This window comes from Cervus elaphus, chromosome 21 (genome assembly GCF_910594005.1).
Source record: "Cervus elaphus chromosome 21, mCerEla1.1, whole genome shotgun sequence".
In the NCBI taxonomy this organism is placed as follows: Eukaryota; Metazoa; Chordata; class Mammalia; order Artiodactyla; family Cervidae; genus Cervus; species Cervus elaphus.
In genome coordinates, this window is record NC_057835.1 from 4,428,786 (window position 1) to 4,446,940 (window position 18,155).

Genomic DNA, 18,155 nt, shown 5'->3' on the forward strand with positions numbered 1-18,155 from the left:
TCAAACTATCTGCAGTGGTGCTGGGTAGGTGACAAAGAGCTTTGTCAGACCCTCTAGAGAACAAGCTATCTTTAAAACACTTTAGAAGTATCCATTTATTTGTGAAGAGCCCAAAACACAGCCATAGTCAAATACTAAAACAGCCTGAACTATGTGAGGACAATTCTCTTCCTTTAAGTAAAGGCCAATAATCAAATCCCAGTCACTGTCAGTAGCTCTGAGTAATAGCATTCTTTAATACCACAAAACACAAACAGTTTTAACACTTGGTTTTCTTGGGTTTTGTTTACTAATTCAGATGAGCCTTCCTTCCTTCTATTAAAATAGTTTTCACCACGCTGTCACACTCTATCCATGTCCTCCACAAACGCATCAAAGGTGAAACAAGGAGAAAGTCTAGTCAATGTTTTTTTTTAAATACAGAGCATTTAAATAAACATTGCCAGTAGCCAATAATAAGAACTATCCAAATGGGTGTATAAGCCACCGTTTTGCTTGTTTCAGGTATTTTATGGCAAGGCCACTTACTCCTTATTAACAAAAAGTTCTACACATAACATACCTGAAAAGTACCACTATTTGGGAGAATTTCTCCTTCAAGCTAGAAATGATTTCAACTGAAACTCATATATTCCTTAAGCCATCTGGTTAATGTGTAATTTCAGAATCTCAAAAGAGACACAGCATGAAAACTGTTCCTTCAAATAGTTATATTCTAAATGAAGTTATCTTTTAAAAGGTCACCACTATTAAGAGTATGACACATTACACACAGTAAAAGTCAGTTCTGACTATAAAATCTACCTATGAGGGGAATAAAAATAGTAAGAAAATGCACCAAAATATAGACTAGTTTGTAGAGCTTTGGCTTTGGGTAACATTTATCCCGTTTTTCTCTATTAAAACTTTTTTCTTTATTATGAATTATATCTGTTTATCTTTGGAAATATTAGTGCTGAAACGTTTAAGAAGTTTAATCAGACGTAGCCCTACAGACTACGGGCGCTCATTTAGTCTATCAGTAACCTACAGACTACTGGCTAGATCCTACCAAAGAAATAGTGAACGCTTCTCCAGGCCTACTCCTGAAGCGATTCAAACTTTTGGCATCTACTATTCACTAAAGGATGGCAGAATTAAAGCCTCTGAGCAAAGCCTGGATGTATTAGCTGCCAACAGGTTACTTTCCCCTCATCTCACTTTAAAATTTAAGGTAACTGTCCTTTATGATTAAAGCCTTATCATCACTGGCTCAAAACCTCAATAAACTACACTGACAAAGATTAATGATATAAAATGCAAATACAAAAATCAAACAGCAGAACCCACTCACTGATAGTTTAATGTTCAATGAAGAAGAGTATTTACCTTCATTCAGAGCTAAGGACAGAACAGATGGACTTCTACAATCTTTACAAGAAGGGAAAAGGCTTACTTAGTAGACTTCAGTGTTAATGGCAAAGACTAGAAAATCATCATACTGGAAGACTAATAAGTAACAATCCCCCCCAAAACTTATCATTAAAAGTCAAGCACCTGTTGAAATTCTGCCTCCACCCAAGTGAATCTTCCCATCCTGCCTACTGCCTCTGAGTTTAACCCATCAAAAAAATTAAGCTGAAATTCACTTTTTTCTTCCCCTTTCCACAAGCTTTAGATGTGTTTATTAATAATTATTAAGACTTTAACTTAAAATTTTGTAATATTCTATGCATTAGCGTGGGGCTTCCCTGGTGGCTCAGTGGGTGAAGAATCCACCTGCCAATGCAGGAGACGCAGGTTTGATCCCTCAATCAGGAAGATCCCCTGAAGAAGGAAATAGCAACCCACTCCAGTATTCTTGCCTGGAAAAGTCCATGAACAGGGGAGCCTGGTGGGATACAGTCCCTGGGGTTGCAGAAGAGTCATGTCTGACTTAGCAACAAAACAACAAGAAGTGCATGAGTGTAAACTACTCCATCCACATTACTGCACGTTAATGGCCAATGTGGCAGGATGAGTAGTCTGAACAGGATTCTTATCAAGGCCTTAGTAGAAATGTGCAGTATTCTAATTGTAGGTATAATAGAAAGTACTGTCTGAGTCAGTATCATTAACTATACTGAATTAAAACTTTTAAACTGAGAATTTACATTCAAAGTATAAATCCAACTTTGAGTGGACCAACCACAAATCTACTTCTTTTCCCACCTTCTTTCAGAGATATCATCTCATTAGAATTAAAAGTATTTTGTCAAAAAAGCTGTACCCAAGACAGGATAAACTGCAGATGATTTTTGATGTTTGAAAGATGAAAAAATGAGATAAAGGAGTAGTAACTGACATGGCATAACAGAGGAAGCACAACCTTGGAACTACAGAGTGACTGGGCCAGGAACAACAAAACCAATCTGGCTTACAGAACCCAAGGCAGGTTCAAAATTCAGAGACGTGGTCGCCAAATCCGTGCAGTGAGGTCTATCAGTTAGCAAAGTGATGCTTCCAATTAGATCTTAACAGACAGCGAGGGACCATCACATGTTTGAGGGAATCCTCCAAGAAGTCACAGATCAAAGCAGGGAGAAGGAACTGATGGGAATGATAAAAATCCAGGAGCAAATAAAAACTTAAAAAAAAATCTTCAACATCTACAGAAAGATGAGAAATTGCATCAGTGAAAAAAAGAATGAAAGGATGGAAGAGAACTCTAAAAAATAAGGTAGACAAAACAATATATTCAATAGAAGGATTAGAGCAGAGTCAAGGAAACCTCCATGAAGTAGGACAAGAAGACAAAATGGAAAACAGAAGGGGAAAAAAATCTGTACAGAAATATTGCTCTAAAATTTTCAACATCTAACAGGAATCCAAAAGAAAAAAATAGAAAATACCAAAGCAGCACACAAAAAAATTCACTAGAAGAAAAGATGTTCTGCATGTTTAAATGCCCCAATAGCGTGACAAGGTCTATACCAAACCATGTTATGAAATTTCAAAACCCCACAAAGACAGAGGGTACTACAAAGTTCCACAGGAGGAAGGAATGGAGAAAAGACTAACTTGGTAATATACAATGTATCAAATTCAATAGATTTAAGAGCAACACTGTAAATGAGAAGACAAGAGGGAAATGTCTCTAAAACTGCAAAAATTAGTTTCGACCTAGAATTCTACACTGTATCAAATAGAAGGAGTTTCACAGAGGCTAGGTCTTTATAAAATTTTTGCTCATGTGCCTTTTTCCAGGAAAATGTGCTCCAGTAAAACAGGACAGAGGGAAACAGAATCTAGGACATAGGCGATCCAACACGAGAGAGCAGTGATGTGAGATCCCAGGTGACTTCACATAGATATCCCAGGAAAACAGGCACAGAGCTAGTCCAGGAATCATTAGTATGTAGGAGGTAGGAAGACAAAAGGTTGGCGAAGAGTGTCTCCAAGAAGAAATGGAACAGATGTGGTTTTCTGGATGGTAAATATTTTTGATAGGCATGTGACAAATGTTACAACATTTGGGGGAAAAAATAGCTGTTAGAGTGAATATAGTCAGGAAATTAATTCCACAGAACAAAAATGAAGAATGTGAAAACAGGGAGACTGGCCAGGGAGCTACTCAACTATGTTGGGCTGTGTGAGATCATGTTTGCTAGAAAAAGCAGAACTGGATTATCCTGAGAAGTGTAGAAGTGCTCAGATTTCATTAATATTGAAGAAAAAGAATGAAAGGTGTATAAGGAGGTGGCACAGAGAACTATATGGCTCAGCAATGAACAATACTTGCTTAGTCATAATAAAGTAAACAGTGATTCCGATTTAACAAAAACTGATGCATGTAAAGGGACCAGAAGGAGGGAAATAAAATCACGGTGGACGAGGAGGTTAAGCTTTCACCTGTTGTGCCAAGAAGTCAATGGACGGTGCTAAAAATTAAATTACCTATTACACTTTTATTACTTTGGTTAAAAACTAAGATAAAAAATTTAAGGCAAAAGAATTTAAGGTAGATCTTTATGCTATAACCATATTATTGAAATTTAACTTAAATGTCAGGACCCTTAAAAAAAAAAGGGTACTACTAAGTCAAAAACCTTTCTGAATATACTTGATAATTAGGAACTAGAGATTCAGAAATTTTATAAATAAGACGTTAAATGCTAACAGTATTGGATCCATCATACTTTTTAGGAATCATGGCAGACATACTTTTAATTAATCAAACTATTGATTTCTTAACTTTTCAACTATTTACTCACATGGTTTAAATGGTTGCTCTTCCTCTTTTCTCGCACTAAGAATAAAAAAAAAACTAACTGATGAATTCTGATAAAACTACCATAGAAAAATAAGTCACTAATTATCTGATGGATTACCAATATACACAATGAGTTAAAATTTCATTCTGTTTTTTAAAATAACTTCCAACAAAATATATAATTTAAACCACCCAGCAAAATGAATCCTATAAATAATATTTAAAAACTTAGTTTTACTATTTGACTAATACTAACAGATACTCTGTATTAGGTACAAATCAAAGACTCTCCATTTACAAAAGAAAAGGACAAAGCAAATTAGGCCAGGTGAGATATTTAGCTGATAAAAAAATTTACCAGCTGCACAGTATGTAGTATTTTCTAGTTCTACATGTACTTTAGTCACCAGGATTAACAGATGACAACTCCAAGTTCCAGTTTCTGGTCAAGCACCCGTGTCTCTGGAAGCATCCCGAACCACTTATTGGTCACCTACTCAAACACCCAACTTAAAAAATACAGGTTCTTTACACACTGGAAAGTAATCTATAAATTTTAACATACGTGCTGACCTCACTGAACATACATCGACAGCACATAGAACTGTTTTGCTCCAACAAAGGCCAGAAGAATATAAGCTCAAAGAGGGTCTTAGGCCACACACTTTCCCACGGCATCACAAGCATGAATTCCTTCAGACTGAGGAGAGACAGGGGCATGGGAGAGTGTTTCTTCTCCTCTCTCCACCGTCTCTCTACAGTGTGAGCAGCTCAGGAGTCTGGAAAAGACTGAGAAATACAGTAATCCTAACTAAAAATAATTGCCTCAAGGCAAAGTACACACACTTTAAGAAAATGCAAACTAGAAACCCCAGGAGCTCCCAGGTTGGAGAACATGTGGTACACTCTGGGCCCTGCCCCCATGCCTGGCCCTCTTCCGTCTGGCTGTTCCTGAGACAGACCCTTTGATAAAAACCAGTAATCTAATGAAAATAAAAGAGGAAAAGAACCCTCTATTTTTTACTGTGCTGCATTACTTCAAATATTATAGAACGTTCACTTCTGGTATTCCTGCTCTCATAAACAACCGAAAAACCTGATCATATATGGCTTTTTAGCAAATAAACTAGGATTTAACATATATTAAGGAAGACAAGCAGGCAAGACAAGCAGGAGTGCAAAAACTTCTGATTCTCATCTTAAAACAAGCAGGACACTGGAAATTTACACAAGGTTTCCCACACTGAGGATAACCTTCTGGAAAATCCCATATGGCAGGCACATTGGTCTGATTACCCTGACCCAGCACTACATCAGGATGAAAGAACTTTGAAGAGCTAAAAGTTCTTATAAGAACTTTTAAAAGAACTTAAAAATTCACATGAATCTGGATGTGAGAGAGGTTCACCCGGTTGAGCACTGTGCAAAATGGTGCCGAAATCACAAGCCTCGACTCCCATACATAACAACTGATTATGAAGACCTAACTGTGACCTAAACCGTGTCATTCATCTTTACCTCATGTGCTCTTGGAGCGAAAGGAAAAGGACAAAGTAGCATGGAAAAACAGACCACAACTAAATCATGTGGCAAGCTGACTGCTGATAAAGAAATAGCAAAGTGTATAAACAGATGGTCTGGGTGTTTTTCCTCATTAAAACAGTGACACCTAAATGAAAAATGTATCATCACATATTAAAATAAAACATCACATATTAAAATATTATCACATATGAAAAAAAAAAAATTAAACCATTCTAAGTGCTTTTCTGTATCTTCCTATAATACACAAAACAAAAACAGTTTTCAATCTTTTTCTCAGGGGGGGAAAACACTGTCTTACCGTCCGTTTCAGATTTGCTCCGGAAAATTGTGCTTGCCCTTGGGTGGTCAAAAGGGTTTGATTCCAAAGCTAAGTCTGCACAGGAAAAAGAAAAAGGTGTGACAATTTAGTTGAGTAGAAAAAGACATGACTTTTAAAACAGCTACACGCTGATTTTAATCAAGTTTAATAGTCTTAAGAAGAGCGTTTAGTAATGACAAGAAGGAAACTGTAGTCAAGGCAACAATACAAAAATTCTATTGGGAAACAGAAAAATTGTAGAAATTCTCCATATATGTGGAATAAAACCAGGGCTATGTCTTAGGCTTTTTTTTTTTTTTAACTTGCACTTAATCTATGCCACTTTTAGGCAAATCATGTATGTGATTCCCCTCCTACATATTGATTAAAAATTCAGTCACCTCTCTTTAAGCTGATATTACTAGCACATTTCAAGAAGTCTCAAGAAGCAAGTTATGCTGTAGTCACTTACTATCAGATACCAGATCAATCAAATATGCTATAACCAAATGAGCTGCTTTTGGCAAACGTTCTTCAGACAATCTAATGGCTAATTCCAACTACACTCAACAAACCAACTCATTTAGTTGGCTGCCGTTTATCTAGGGGCTATTCATCATGGCAGATTTAAGAGGATTACATAAGAGTTCAATGTTCTGATCCATAGGAACACTTCCAGGATAGTGAGTTTTAACTTTGCCCTCTATTTCCAAAGCTAAACTCTCACTTCTTCCTTTCATGCTGCATGATTAATAGAGGGCTTCAGTAACAGTATTTCCTGGAGCACATCAAAGGGCTGCTTGAAAAAAATTTTGCCCATACCTACATAAAAAAGGTGGGTCTGCTGGCAGTTCACCTTGCACCAAGGTGGGACAGTCTTCTATTTAGGCAGAAATATCAAGCAAGCACAGGCTGCCATGCTGGACAGTAAGGTTGTTGTTTAAAACAAACATAAAAGCCCTATGGGCAGTTACTTAGTGAAGTCCACCTCAAACCAATTAAACAATCTTTTAAGAAACTGGACCAAGATTTTTAAAGAGCAACAGTTAAGGCAGCATTTCCCAAACCACATAATAATTGGCCTATTTTTAAAGGGGACTTTGGTGGTCAACGTGATTTACACATTATCGCTGAGAATCAAAAGAATATACACATTGATATATTAAAAACTAACCATGTGTTCCCCATCCCGTATGGCAAAAACTACTACAATATTGTAAAGTAATTACCCTCCAACTAATAAAAATAAATGAAAAAATAAATAAAAACTAACCAGTCCCATAGTGAATTCTGTCTGACCCAGCATTTAACAAATGTTATCTACCTAGAAGCCTTTTCTTCCCCAAAGAAAGAATTTTGCATGAACAGTAATTTGGGACTTCCTGGTTTAATGGGAATTTAATTGTTACTGCCAGCACTAGAAATTTACATAGCTAAACCGACTGCTTTGTTCTTCGTGAAAATTCCTTCACTGCATTTGGAGTTTATTAAGCTGTTTTTGGAGAAAATATTCTACTCAACAGTTTTATGTAAAAGACCCATAAAATTATTTTAAAGTTTTTTCCCCCCTACAGATTTGAAAAGTGGGACACTGGGAAAATAAATTATTTCAGTTATACACAAAGTTGACAGGCACAGACTTTCGACCTAAGGCTTCTGAAAGGATTCATGACTACTTACTTGTACCAGAAAGTAAACAGACTACACTGGAATCTAAAAAATAAGCAGAAATGCTTGCAAAGTAGCCATATTTTTCATCAGGGTTTATGGAATGGCAAAATTTAACAAGAGTCAATGGAAGTCCAGGGAAAATAAGTGTCAGGATCAAAGAGAAGCAAGCTTTAACATACACACACACACACCCCTGCCAAACACACACACACACACACACACACACACACACACACACCCCTGCCAAACCAGGGTGTGTTACAGGTATGCTATGATGTGCTACTACGGATCTATATATAGAAATCAAGAAGGCTGGGATAAAAGAAATGACAACATGCAGGAAAAAAGTAAACTTGCCCAAGTGATCAGAAAAGAGCTGGCACTCCCCCTACCCTACCCTAGAGGTTTCAAGGGTGGGCACATGACCCAGAACTGACTGACAGATCACAGCTTTCCTGGAACTTTCCAAGAAGCAGAAGAAGGCAGAGGGGTGCCCTAGGACCCTTAGCTAGTCTGGGGCTGCTGGACACTCCTCTTGCCATCATGAGGGGAAAGGCTTTTCAGGAGAGATCAATAGAGGACAGCAGAACTGAGATAGGCTGTGAGGTCATTGAACTCCTGGGTCAAGTACTGCTTAATTTACTCATTCAACTCCAGTTATATAAAAGTCAATATATATATTTTTTAATTTAAGCTATTCTGAGACATTTTCTCAAACTTGCAACTGAAAGAGACCTGGTTAACCAGCAGTACTGATGATCACAATGAAGGTGGGGAAAGGTAAAAGTCACTTGCTCATTCCTTTAACAAATGTCATGAACAAAAATTTGCATGAGCCAAAATGACCCTATTTAAAAATTAACCCACAGACTTACAACCCTTACTTTTAGTTGTTTTCCTTATACATTAGAAAAAGCTCTAATTAGTGTATAATTTATGTCTTCTTGTTACTAACAACCCTTCTACATCTCACTGTTGCATATTTACTGTTTAATGAATACACAACAGTCCATCAAGCGTTATTCCTGTGCTGGACTTAGCCAATCCCCTATTGCTGGGGTTTAGGTACTTACAACGTTCTATTCTTTGATGAGGAAACTTTTCATCTATAGTTATACAGCTTTTTAAATAAATAATGGTTTTATCTCCTTAGCAAAGATCTTCAAAAGTGGGATGTCTAAGCCAAAAGGTTAGATCATTTTCATGGCTCAAGGTACAGTGCTAAACTGCTTCCTGAAGAAGGTGGGGCCACATTAATGTATAATACTACCAATCATGACAGTTTTAGTTCCGACCCCTGCTCTGTACAGTTGAGAGGCGGGGGGGAAGTTCTACTAATATAAATAAGGAACAGCACTGTAGATCTAATCTGTATTTCTTTCGATTACACAGTTTTTACTACTTTCCCATAATTATCAGCATCATTTCCACTTTGGTGAGCTGCCTATCATTCATACATACTAAACATACCAGGGCCTTACTGCTGTCAATTTGCATGAGGTTTTCAGAAAATATTAATCTTCTGTTTACAGCCTATATAACAATTTTCTATACAACTTGCACTTTTTGCCAGTGAAAACTACATCACTATTTTATAACAGACTTGACAGGTAAGCCATTAGACAGTAAACTCATACATACACACAATATTTCTGCACACTCCATTAACTGTTTTGCCAAGAGTCTAAGGAGACGATGAAAAAAACCTACCGTACTCTTCACTGTCACAAAGGTAAGACTGTCAACTCTGAAGCAAAGCATTACCACCCACACTTCCCCTCATCCCCTCTCCCACAAGCACACACAGTAATGTTAGAGGTATTTTGAGAAATTACTGTGCATTTTATATGTGAATTCTTCCTAAAATTACTTCTCTAGCAATCTTTAAGAATGTTTTAACCCAGGAGAAATATTCTTGAGCTTATGATTAGGGGTTATCATTAAAGTTATATTTTAAGACCCATCACTTTTATATTACCAATTTAAATTGCAACTTATTTGACAGCATGATAGACTTATGTGGAAAAAGGATGGCTAAAAAAATTTAAGTTGGGGTCTTAATATAAACACTCCCAGGAGGAAACCTGTAAAATACCAGGTCACTGAACATTACTTTTCCTCCAACCTAACATTCTATCAATCGTGAGATCCATCTCAATTGCAGATGTTAAAAATATGAAAATAAAGGCCACTTAGGACAAACAAGATGCATTACTGAAGCCTAAAAGTGTTAAAATTATGCTGTCAAACTGTCAATAAATGATTTTTCCCTGTCAAAATATCAGAGAGAGGGTAGTGACTAAGAAATCATCTGACAGGAGGAGACTAATGCCAACATACTGACTTCAGTTCAGTTCAGTTCAGTGGAGTCCGACTCTTTGCGACCCCATGAATCGCAGCACGCCAGGCCTCCCTGTCCATCACCAACTCCCGGAGTCCACCCAAACCCATGTCCATTGTGCCGGTGATTCCATCCAACCATCTCATCCGCTGTCGTCCCCTTCTCTGCCTGCCCTCAATCTTTCCCAGCATCAGGGTCTTTTCAAATGAGTCAGCTCTCTGCATCAGGTGGCCAGAGTATTGGAGTTTCACCTTCAACATCAGTCCTTCCAATGAACATCCAGGACTCATCTCCTTTAGGATGGACTGGTTGGATCTCCTTGCAGTTCAAGGGACTCTCAGGAGTCTTCTCCAACACCACAGTTCAAAAGCATCAATTCTTTGGCACTCAGCTTTCTGTATAGTCCAACTCTCACATCCATACATGACCACTGAAAAACCATGGCCTTGACTAGATGGACCTTTTGTCTCTGCTTTTTAGTATGCTGTCTAGGTTGGTCATAACTTTTCTTCTAAGGAGCAAGCGTCTTTTAATTTCATGGCTGCAATCACCATCCACAGTGATTTTGGAGCCCAGAAAAATAAAGTCAGCCACTGTTTCCACATCTATTTGCCATGAAGTGATGGGACTGTATGCAATGATCTTGGTTTTCTCAATGTTGAGCTTTAAGCCAACTTTTTCACTCTCCTCTTTCACTTTCACCTTCATCAAGAGGCTCTTTAGTTCTTTTTCACTTAATATATTGCAATTAAACAGGACTGTCAGCATTTTCTGGGCCAACTTCTGGGCTCCAGTTTACTTAAAGGTTTACTCCATTTACTGAACTGCCCTATCACCCCTAGTAGTACAGTATATTAGTTTTATGGCTAATATTACATTTCATGTCTTACAGTCATCCGGTGATTTCATCTGAGTCCACACTTCACACCCTAGCCAAGCGGTTCTTGCCAGCAGATGCTGACCTGGGCTGTCTCACCGGAGGGCACACAGCATGCTCCTGCAACCCCCTCAACTGACCTGCTTCCCCAGTTTCTGACCAACCTGGCTTCCAAACTGCTTCTCAACTTGCCTCTAACTTGGTTCTCAGTCCTGCCTTACCTTAATCCTCAATCAAATGCTGTAATGATGATGACCAAGAGATGATAGACAGGTAAGTATACCTGGATTTATGTATTTCTAAGGAGTACTTAGCTCGGGCTTCTTGGACTTTTAGGAACCTTTCTGGGTTGCAAGCTATGGTGATTTCATTTCACATCATACAATGTTACTGTTTTAACTCTTCAAGTTTTATTGCTTTAATACCCTAAAAATAAACAATTTTTCTAAAAGGGGCGAGAAAAAAGGTAGTATTTCAAAGCAGAGCACAAAATGACATCAATAAATTTTATCCCTATATGTCATGTACATGGAATTTACAGTCCTGATCTATCAAGGTTTTAAAAATGAGTAAAACCTTGGACAATTCTATACCTCAGAGAAGAATCCCTACACTGCCTAACTCAGAACACGATAAGAATCAAATGAAATTCAAGAGCAATCCATACACTATAGCTTCACAGAGTTACACAAGCCCCTTCACCATGACAAGGCTGCAATCCATGAGGGGATATACTATATAAAGCATAATAAATGACACATCACAGCTTTCACAAATTAACTCAAAAGCCAAAAGTGAACATTTAGCATTTCATAGGAAAACTGATGTCCACTTATCACCCTCAGCCAAATAACATCTTAAGTAGATAGTGCTTTGTTGTTGTTCAGTCACTAAGTTGTGTCTGACTTTGCAACTCCATGGACTGCAGCACGCCAGGCTTCCCAGTCCTACAGGATTCTGTTTGTGCAAACTCATGTCATTGAGTCAGGCCACCCACTAAAGGAAAGAGGATAAGAGTACCCAAGGGCAAGCATTTCTCCTAGTGTTCTTCCTTTTTCTTCTTTAATAAGCAAATACATATCATTTCTCCTGCTTCTGTCATGGAGATTGGTGTATATTTTCTCCCCATTTTTTTTCAGGTTAACATCCCCTGCAGATGAAGTCATTAACAGTGGAGAGAGCTCCTTCACAGCTCCCTAATTCTTCAGTGTCTGGATGTGCTAGTTTACCAGTCCCTTACTGGACATCTGAATTATTTCCAGTATTTTGCTACTGAAGATAATGCAACATATGCAGCCTATACCTTCAGAATAAATTCCTTTAGTAGGATCTCTGGATTAAGTGAGACTGTGCCAACTTCCCCTTCAAGGGTTGACCAATCTCCCATTTTTACCAGCAATATATGAATGTAACTTTCCTCAGTATCACCAAAGAATGCAGTGCCGAGTTTCTGAATTTTCTCCCAACACAAGCTACAGTAGTTGTATTTTCATTTCTCTTATGTGTGAGGATACGCTTAAAAGCCATCCGCATTTCTTTTTCTGTGACTTATCCCATTCATATTGTTGTTAGCCTACTTTTAGATTCACTCAGTTTCTTCAAGTCAGCCTATTTTAGGCCCTTCTTAATGTTGCTTTTTTGTTCAAACCACTGTTGGCTCTCAGCTGAGTGACTACACCAGCCTCCTAGCTTGTCTCCCTGCTTCATTCTACCCCTGCCCACGTGAGAGTAGCGAGTAGCTCGTCTGATCTCCCTCCCCTCTCCCCACGTCTCCTTCCCCTTCTTTAAGAATTATCACCATTCCCTTGCATATAACCTTTCAATGGTTTCCCATTACAATTAGACTAAAATCCGTATTTTTTCTTGTCAAGGTCTACTAGACACAAGGCCTTAACCCCCTGATATTCCTCCTGGCATTCTTTCACTCAGCTGCAGCCACCCTCTTTCTGTCCTCTGCCTACACCGAGCATATTTCCTTCTGAGGACCTCACAGGGCTCCCCTTCACTCCTAGGATGCTCACTGTCACTTAAGGAGACCACCCCCAGTAACACTGCCCCCTCCCCAGTCCATGACCATCCTTTTCTTTCTTCTCAGTGTTTCGCTACTTGACATTATTCCTGTGTCAACAGGCCCCAGGGACCTCTAGGAAGTAAAGACCAGAGTTAGGGTTTGGGTTTTGTCAGTATAACCTCTGTTTGTCCTGCCCCTAAATCGTGCCCAATAATCATCCATTTCAGTGTACCCCAAATCATTTATGCTTCTCCCAATTTTCCTTCATCATCTAAGATTTCTTCTAATGCTGTCCTTTGATGGGTCTGTCACCCAAGACCAGCATTAATTTCAGATCTCTTCGAGCGGTAGTTTAGTTACTCAGACTCAAAGACACCGACAGGTTACCAAGACCCACAAAAACCTAAGAGAGGAAATCTACTGTTCAGTGACAAATCAATGGTAACTTTAATTTGGGGACAGAACATTTAATGTTAAAATACCTTAACTACAAAATGACTCACCCTATGAATTTAATTAAGTCGAAAGACAAAGCCACAAGACCAGAATTCTGCAGGGAAGTACGATACATCACTTTTTATGTCTGTGCCCAGATTAAAGCAATATAATGAGATTATAAAAGACAACCATAAAGGGTGGGTAAATGAATGATGCTCCAACCATTAAACAGGTGGTAAAAAGCAGACTGCACAGCTACATGCAGCTGCGTGGAAATACATCCTGGGGCACGCTTCAGGTGTCAGCACGGTTCCAGGAGCTTCCCGTCTTCACTTTACAAGAGAAAGTTACAATGTGGCACACAAAGAACGATCTCATACAATAAACACAACATTCTGTTTATTCGTATACAAAAGGTTCAGGAAGAACCAACACCAAAATATTAATGAAAATTCTGGATATTCTGAGTATGAGTGAATGACTTTTTAGTATTTTGCAAATCTTTTACCCCAAATGTTTACTGGTATCAAAAAAGTAAAAAAAAAAAAAAAAAAGTGTTTATAATAGCTACTGAAAGGAGGAAAAACCTGTTGCTCAGAGGTTTTCCCCCATTACGTTGTCAATTCCTTCCCTACCCGCTCCTTGGAGGATGGAAGGAAGGAATCACTTGAGAGAGCAGCTTGCACCAGAGAATGAGCAAAGTTCCTAAGAGGAGAATATAAAGGCTGTTTGAAAAGCTGATGCATAATAATAAAATCAGATAATAGGACCTTAGCATCTTATTTTCTATTATTGACAGTAACATCAGTTACATTAGATACACTGTTAAAGGCAAGATAGCCACAAAATTCTTTTGAGTCTATCTGATATTTATACTAGGTTCGTAGGAGTTAACTGAAACAGCTTGAAGAAATCATGTTCTTCTCAAAGGTTTCTGAAGAAAAACACACAGCATCATTTATGTTTGGTTTTGTCTAAGTAACCAAATAATTCTTCATTGCAGAAAAGCCAAAATGTTTTATATCAATGCAGGTATTTCTCAGTTTCCAGGGAAACTGATATAAAATTGTCTGAAATAAAAACATTAAGAGCAAACTTCCAATGTGCTTGCACTTTACATTCGTGTTCTGACCTCGTATCTATGGAAACTTAATAATAGGCAAATGCTGAAATTGAGGTTTCTCTCATCACTTTATTGAATGCCAAAAAAGAGAGACAAATTTAAGTAAAATTTTCACAATCATGTCAAACATAAAAAGGTACATTCTGTGCTCATGAACCCTCTTTTTCTAGTTCCCGGCTCAGCACTCCCCCTCACTAAATGCTTCGTACCTTACCTGCCCCCTTACCGGTTTCTCCTAATGTCCCTCTGTCCAGGGCATTCTCGGCTTCAATTTGAGTCAGCAGAACAAACTCTTTAAAATATACCAACATGTTTACCTGACTGGTAAATTGAGGCTATTTCACGACTTCTTTTATTCCTATCCATTGTAAGAAATGTACAGACACAGAATGCAGAGGTATGTGTTGCTTCTGAGTTGTGAACAATAAACTCAAATGGAAATAACCAAACTGAAGTTGAGTTAGGCCTATCTTATGGATAAATTATAAAATAAAAAGTGCATTCCAAACTTTTTTTTAAGCACCCAACAACTGAATTTGGTGTATCTACCATTCTCAAGTCTGTCTCTTCTGTTCAGTAGCTATGTTACACAGTTATTTCAGAGCTCTAAGTCTTGGCTTCTTCATTGGCATCACAGGGAGAATATTCACAGGCCTTATTTATAGATGGAAGGGTCAGGTGAAATACACCCGAAAATATGTTGTAAATCGTAAAAGAATCATACAGAAGTCCAATTTTGGTCTCCCTACACTAGCCTACTACTGTTTTTTAAAATCACTTAGAGGCTTACCTTATAGCAACAAGCTGAGCAGTTTTCACAGGTATGCACAAGCTTTGTTTTTAAAGCTACAATTAATTTACATTAATTTGTGCTTTCACAGTATCTGAGTATTCTGAAAAGGGAGTACTTTCCACTTACAAAGCCATGTCCATCATATGGGTGAGTTCACAGGCTTACCTATTCTAACTTTGAAAGAAATTAAGTAAACCCAAATAAAATTTAAATAGAAGAGCTATAAGACATATCCTCTATGAAATAAAGAAATACTCTCTGGCATTTAAATGAAACAAGTGGGCCAGTGGGGCTTTAACATCTTTACGGCACAATGTTTTCTACTTTAAAGAACACAGTCTTGATTAATGAGCCACAGTGTTATCCAGAATCTTTTTTTTTAGAACCTAGAGCCGTCCAGTCTCAAAATTCTAGAGGAAAAAAAAAAAATCAAACATTTCCTCTCCTCTCTCTCCTCTTCTCCATGACAACCCACCCCCACCCCCAGCCACTTCGTCTTCAGAATTTTCCCTGAACGTTATAAAAGTTGACTAGGATTCCACGGGCAGGAGGGGGTTGGAAGGAGAGGTAGCCATGGAGACAACTTTCCTGCAGGATCTGCCATCTCAACTGCCAAATCTTTGCATTACAAATTACAGTCTGAATTTCTCTTTTCTCCTTTGAAACTTTTGACCAACAGTCTCAGGAACCACCCCCAATCCTCCCTTAGAAGAGGCAACATGCAAGTGAAGTTGGTTAAAGCTGGGGAGCTGAAGACATTTTTGTGTCAAAGTGGGAATCTTAATCTGAGCTCCGTGGGATCGTCTTTGGGTAAAAACAACAACAACAACAACAAAACTATTCCCTGCAGCCGTTGCAGTAACGTTTCACACCGTTCAGTTATTTTAAGACCCCCTCTAACCTTTTTCTTTCTTATCGTTTTCAAATTATAGTTAGAATAAGGTCGCTTCAATCAGGACAACTCTAGACAGAATATTACTTAACGCCACACTAACTCTGTCGATAGCAGTTTTGATTTTAAATAACAAACCCTAAAATCTGTCTTAATTGTCCCGAGTATCAACTATCCTAACGAGTGGAAGTGTATCTAGATCCTTACCTCGTTCCTTCTCTTAGGTACCACGTGAATAGGTAAGGATTGGAAGATGGGATGGATATCGCCGAAGTTGGGAGTATTTAAGTTTTCATTGAGAAAAGAGAGAATACATCAGAAAGTCTTTACAAAGTCCCACAAGATGTTAAATAGAATCACGAACAGGAGCCACAGACTTGAGGGTCTTGGGTCGGGTTGCGAAAAGGGAATGAGGAAGAATTGGGCGTTCGGGTAGAGAAGAGGGAGAAAGACTGGCCGGACGCGACGGAGAAAGAATAAGGGGTGGGGACGCCAGGCAGGGCCAGCCTCCGTCCTTGGTGCCCAGCCCCGAGAGAGCCAACTCCAGGCAGGAAGGAGCCCTAGGCGGCGGCTTCCTCCCGGGGGACCTGGGGGTCGGCGGAGGCCAGAGGTAAGCCCGAGAGCAGACGGGGCCGGCCCCGCGAGGGGCGAGGCGCGCCGGCCGCTTCCTTACCTTCGGGCATCTCCCGGTCGCTGACGTGCTGCAGGTGGTGGCCTTCACCCGCTCGGAAATCCAACTCGGTGGGTTCCACGGCAGCCGGCGCCGGTGCTACGGCCACCGGGTCTCCGGCCGCCGCCTCGTAGACCTCAGACTCGGAGTCTGGCGCAGGCCCCACGCGCCGGTTGGCACTGAGGCACACGCAACAGCTCAACGTGTTCCCCATGGGGCGCCTCCGCTCGGCCCCGGACTCCGCCAAGCTCAGAGACCGCCCCCTCCCCCAACAATGGAGCGGCGGGCTCCGGCAGACCCGGGCTATGCCGGGGCTGCGCCGCACAGGTAGACGCGGCCTCGCCTGCCTCTCTCCTGTCCGCCACGCCGCCGGGGCCGGAGCAGGGCTCCGGCCCGGCCGCACCCCCGCTGTCTCGCCGCCGCCGCCTCCCCGGAGTCAGCTAGTCAGTGAAGGCTGCGACCAGCCGGGCTTATTTAAAAGGGGTGGGGACCCGACAAGCGCTGAGACGCACAGCCACTGCCGGGAGAGAGCGCGGTCGGAGCTCCTCCTCCTTCCGCCGCCGCCTCCAGACTGAAAGCCGCTCGCCTGGCTGGCCCTTGCCAACCGGAACGCGTCCTTCGGTCACCTGGTTACGACGGACCAATCACACACAGAGGTTCCTCCCCGCGCCCGCCTCAGAGAGCAGGCACGTGACTCACAATGCCCCGCCCCCACCTCGCGACTGCCCCGCCCCTCGAGTGGCGCGCCCCGGACTCCTGTTTCCATTCCTCGTGCGGCACTCGGAGCTTTCCGTGTCCTTCGGGAAGCATTGCGGGAGTTTGTGAATCGAAGCTAGAGAGTCAGTGGACCCTATAGAAGGCTTGTTAGTAAAGAGTCAGTTCCGTTAAGCAACTCGGTTTCACCGGGTCTGACAGCTGACTCATTTGATGCATTCCTCAACGAACTTAGTTACACCCGAATTGTTGACAGCTTTTGTAACTAAATGCTCCTCTCAAATTGACTTCGAAAGAGTGTTAGTTTCCGCCTTCAGTTTAACCATAGCAACCCCCCCGGGTCCTCAATAAAGAGCTGTGTCCGTGTCTTGAATGAGACTCGAGGACACGTCACCCCTCCGCTTCCTCCTCGGTAAATTAGGGACCGAACGCCTCCCTCCCAACTCTGAAACGCTGGGATTCAGCAACTCGATTTCTCGCTGTTTCTCTCTTCCACGGCACGAGTCTCCAGGTTTCCCTACTTTCACCGGTAACATAAAGCATAAAGCACG

The 18,155-nt window shown here is 40.3% G+C and overlaps 1 protein-coding gene across 1 annotated transcript in view; it reads right to left on the minus strand.

The window, feature by feature from the left end:
* The window catches only part of LOC122679039 (cyclin-Y-like protein 1), a 37,718-nt gene extending 20,261 nt beyond the window's left edge, over positions 1–17,457 (minus strand). The window contains exons 1-3 of the mRNA XM_043879278.1: positions 16,894–17,457; positions 6,075–6,149; positions 4,233–4,267 (exon numbers count right to left, since the gene is read on the minus strand). Of these exons, the coding sequence (XP_043735213.1) occupies positions 4,233–4,267; positions 6,075–6,149; positions 16,894–17,104 (321 nt within the window). The 5' untranslated portion in view covers positions 17,105–17,457. The remainder of the gene's footprint in view (positions 1–4,232; positions 4,268–6,074; positions 6,150–16,893) is intronic.
* Between the last annotated feature and the right edge of the window lie 698 nt (positions 17,458–18,155).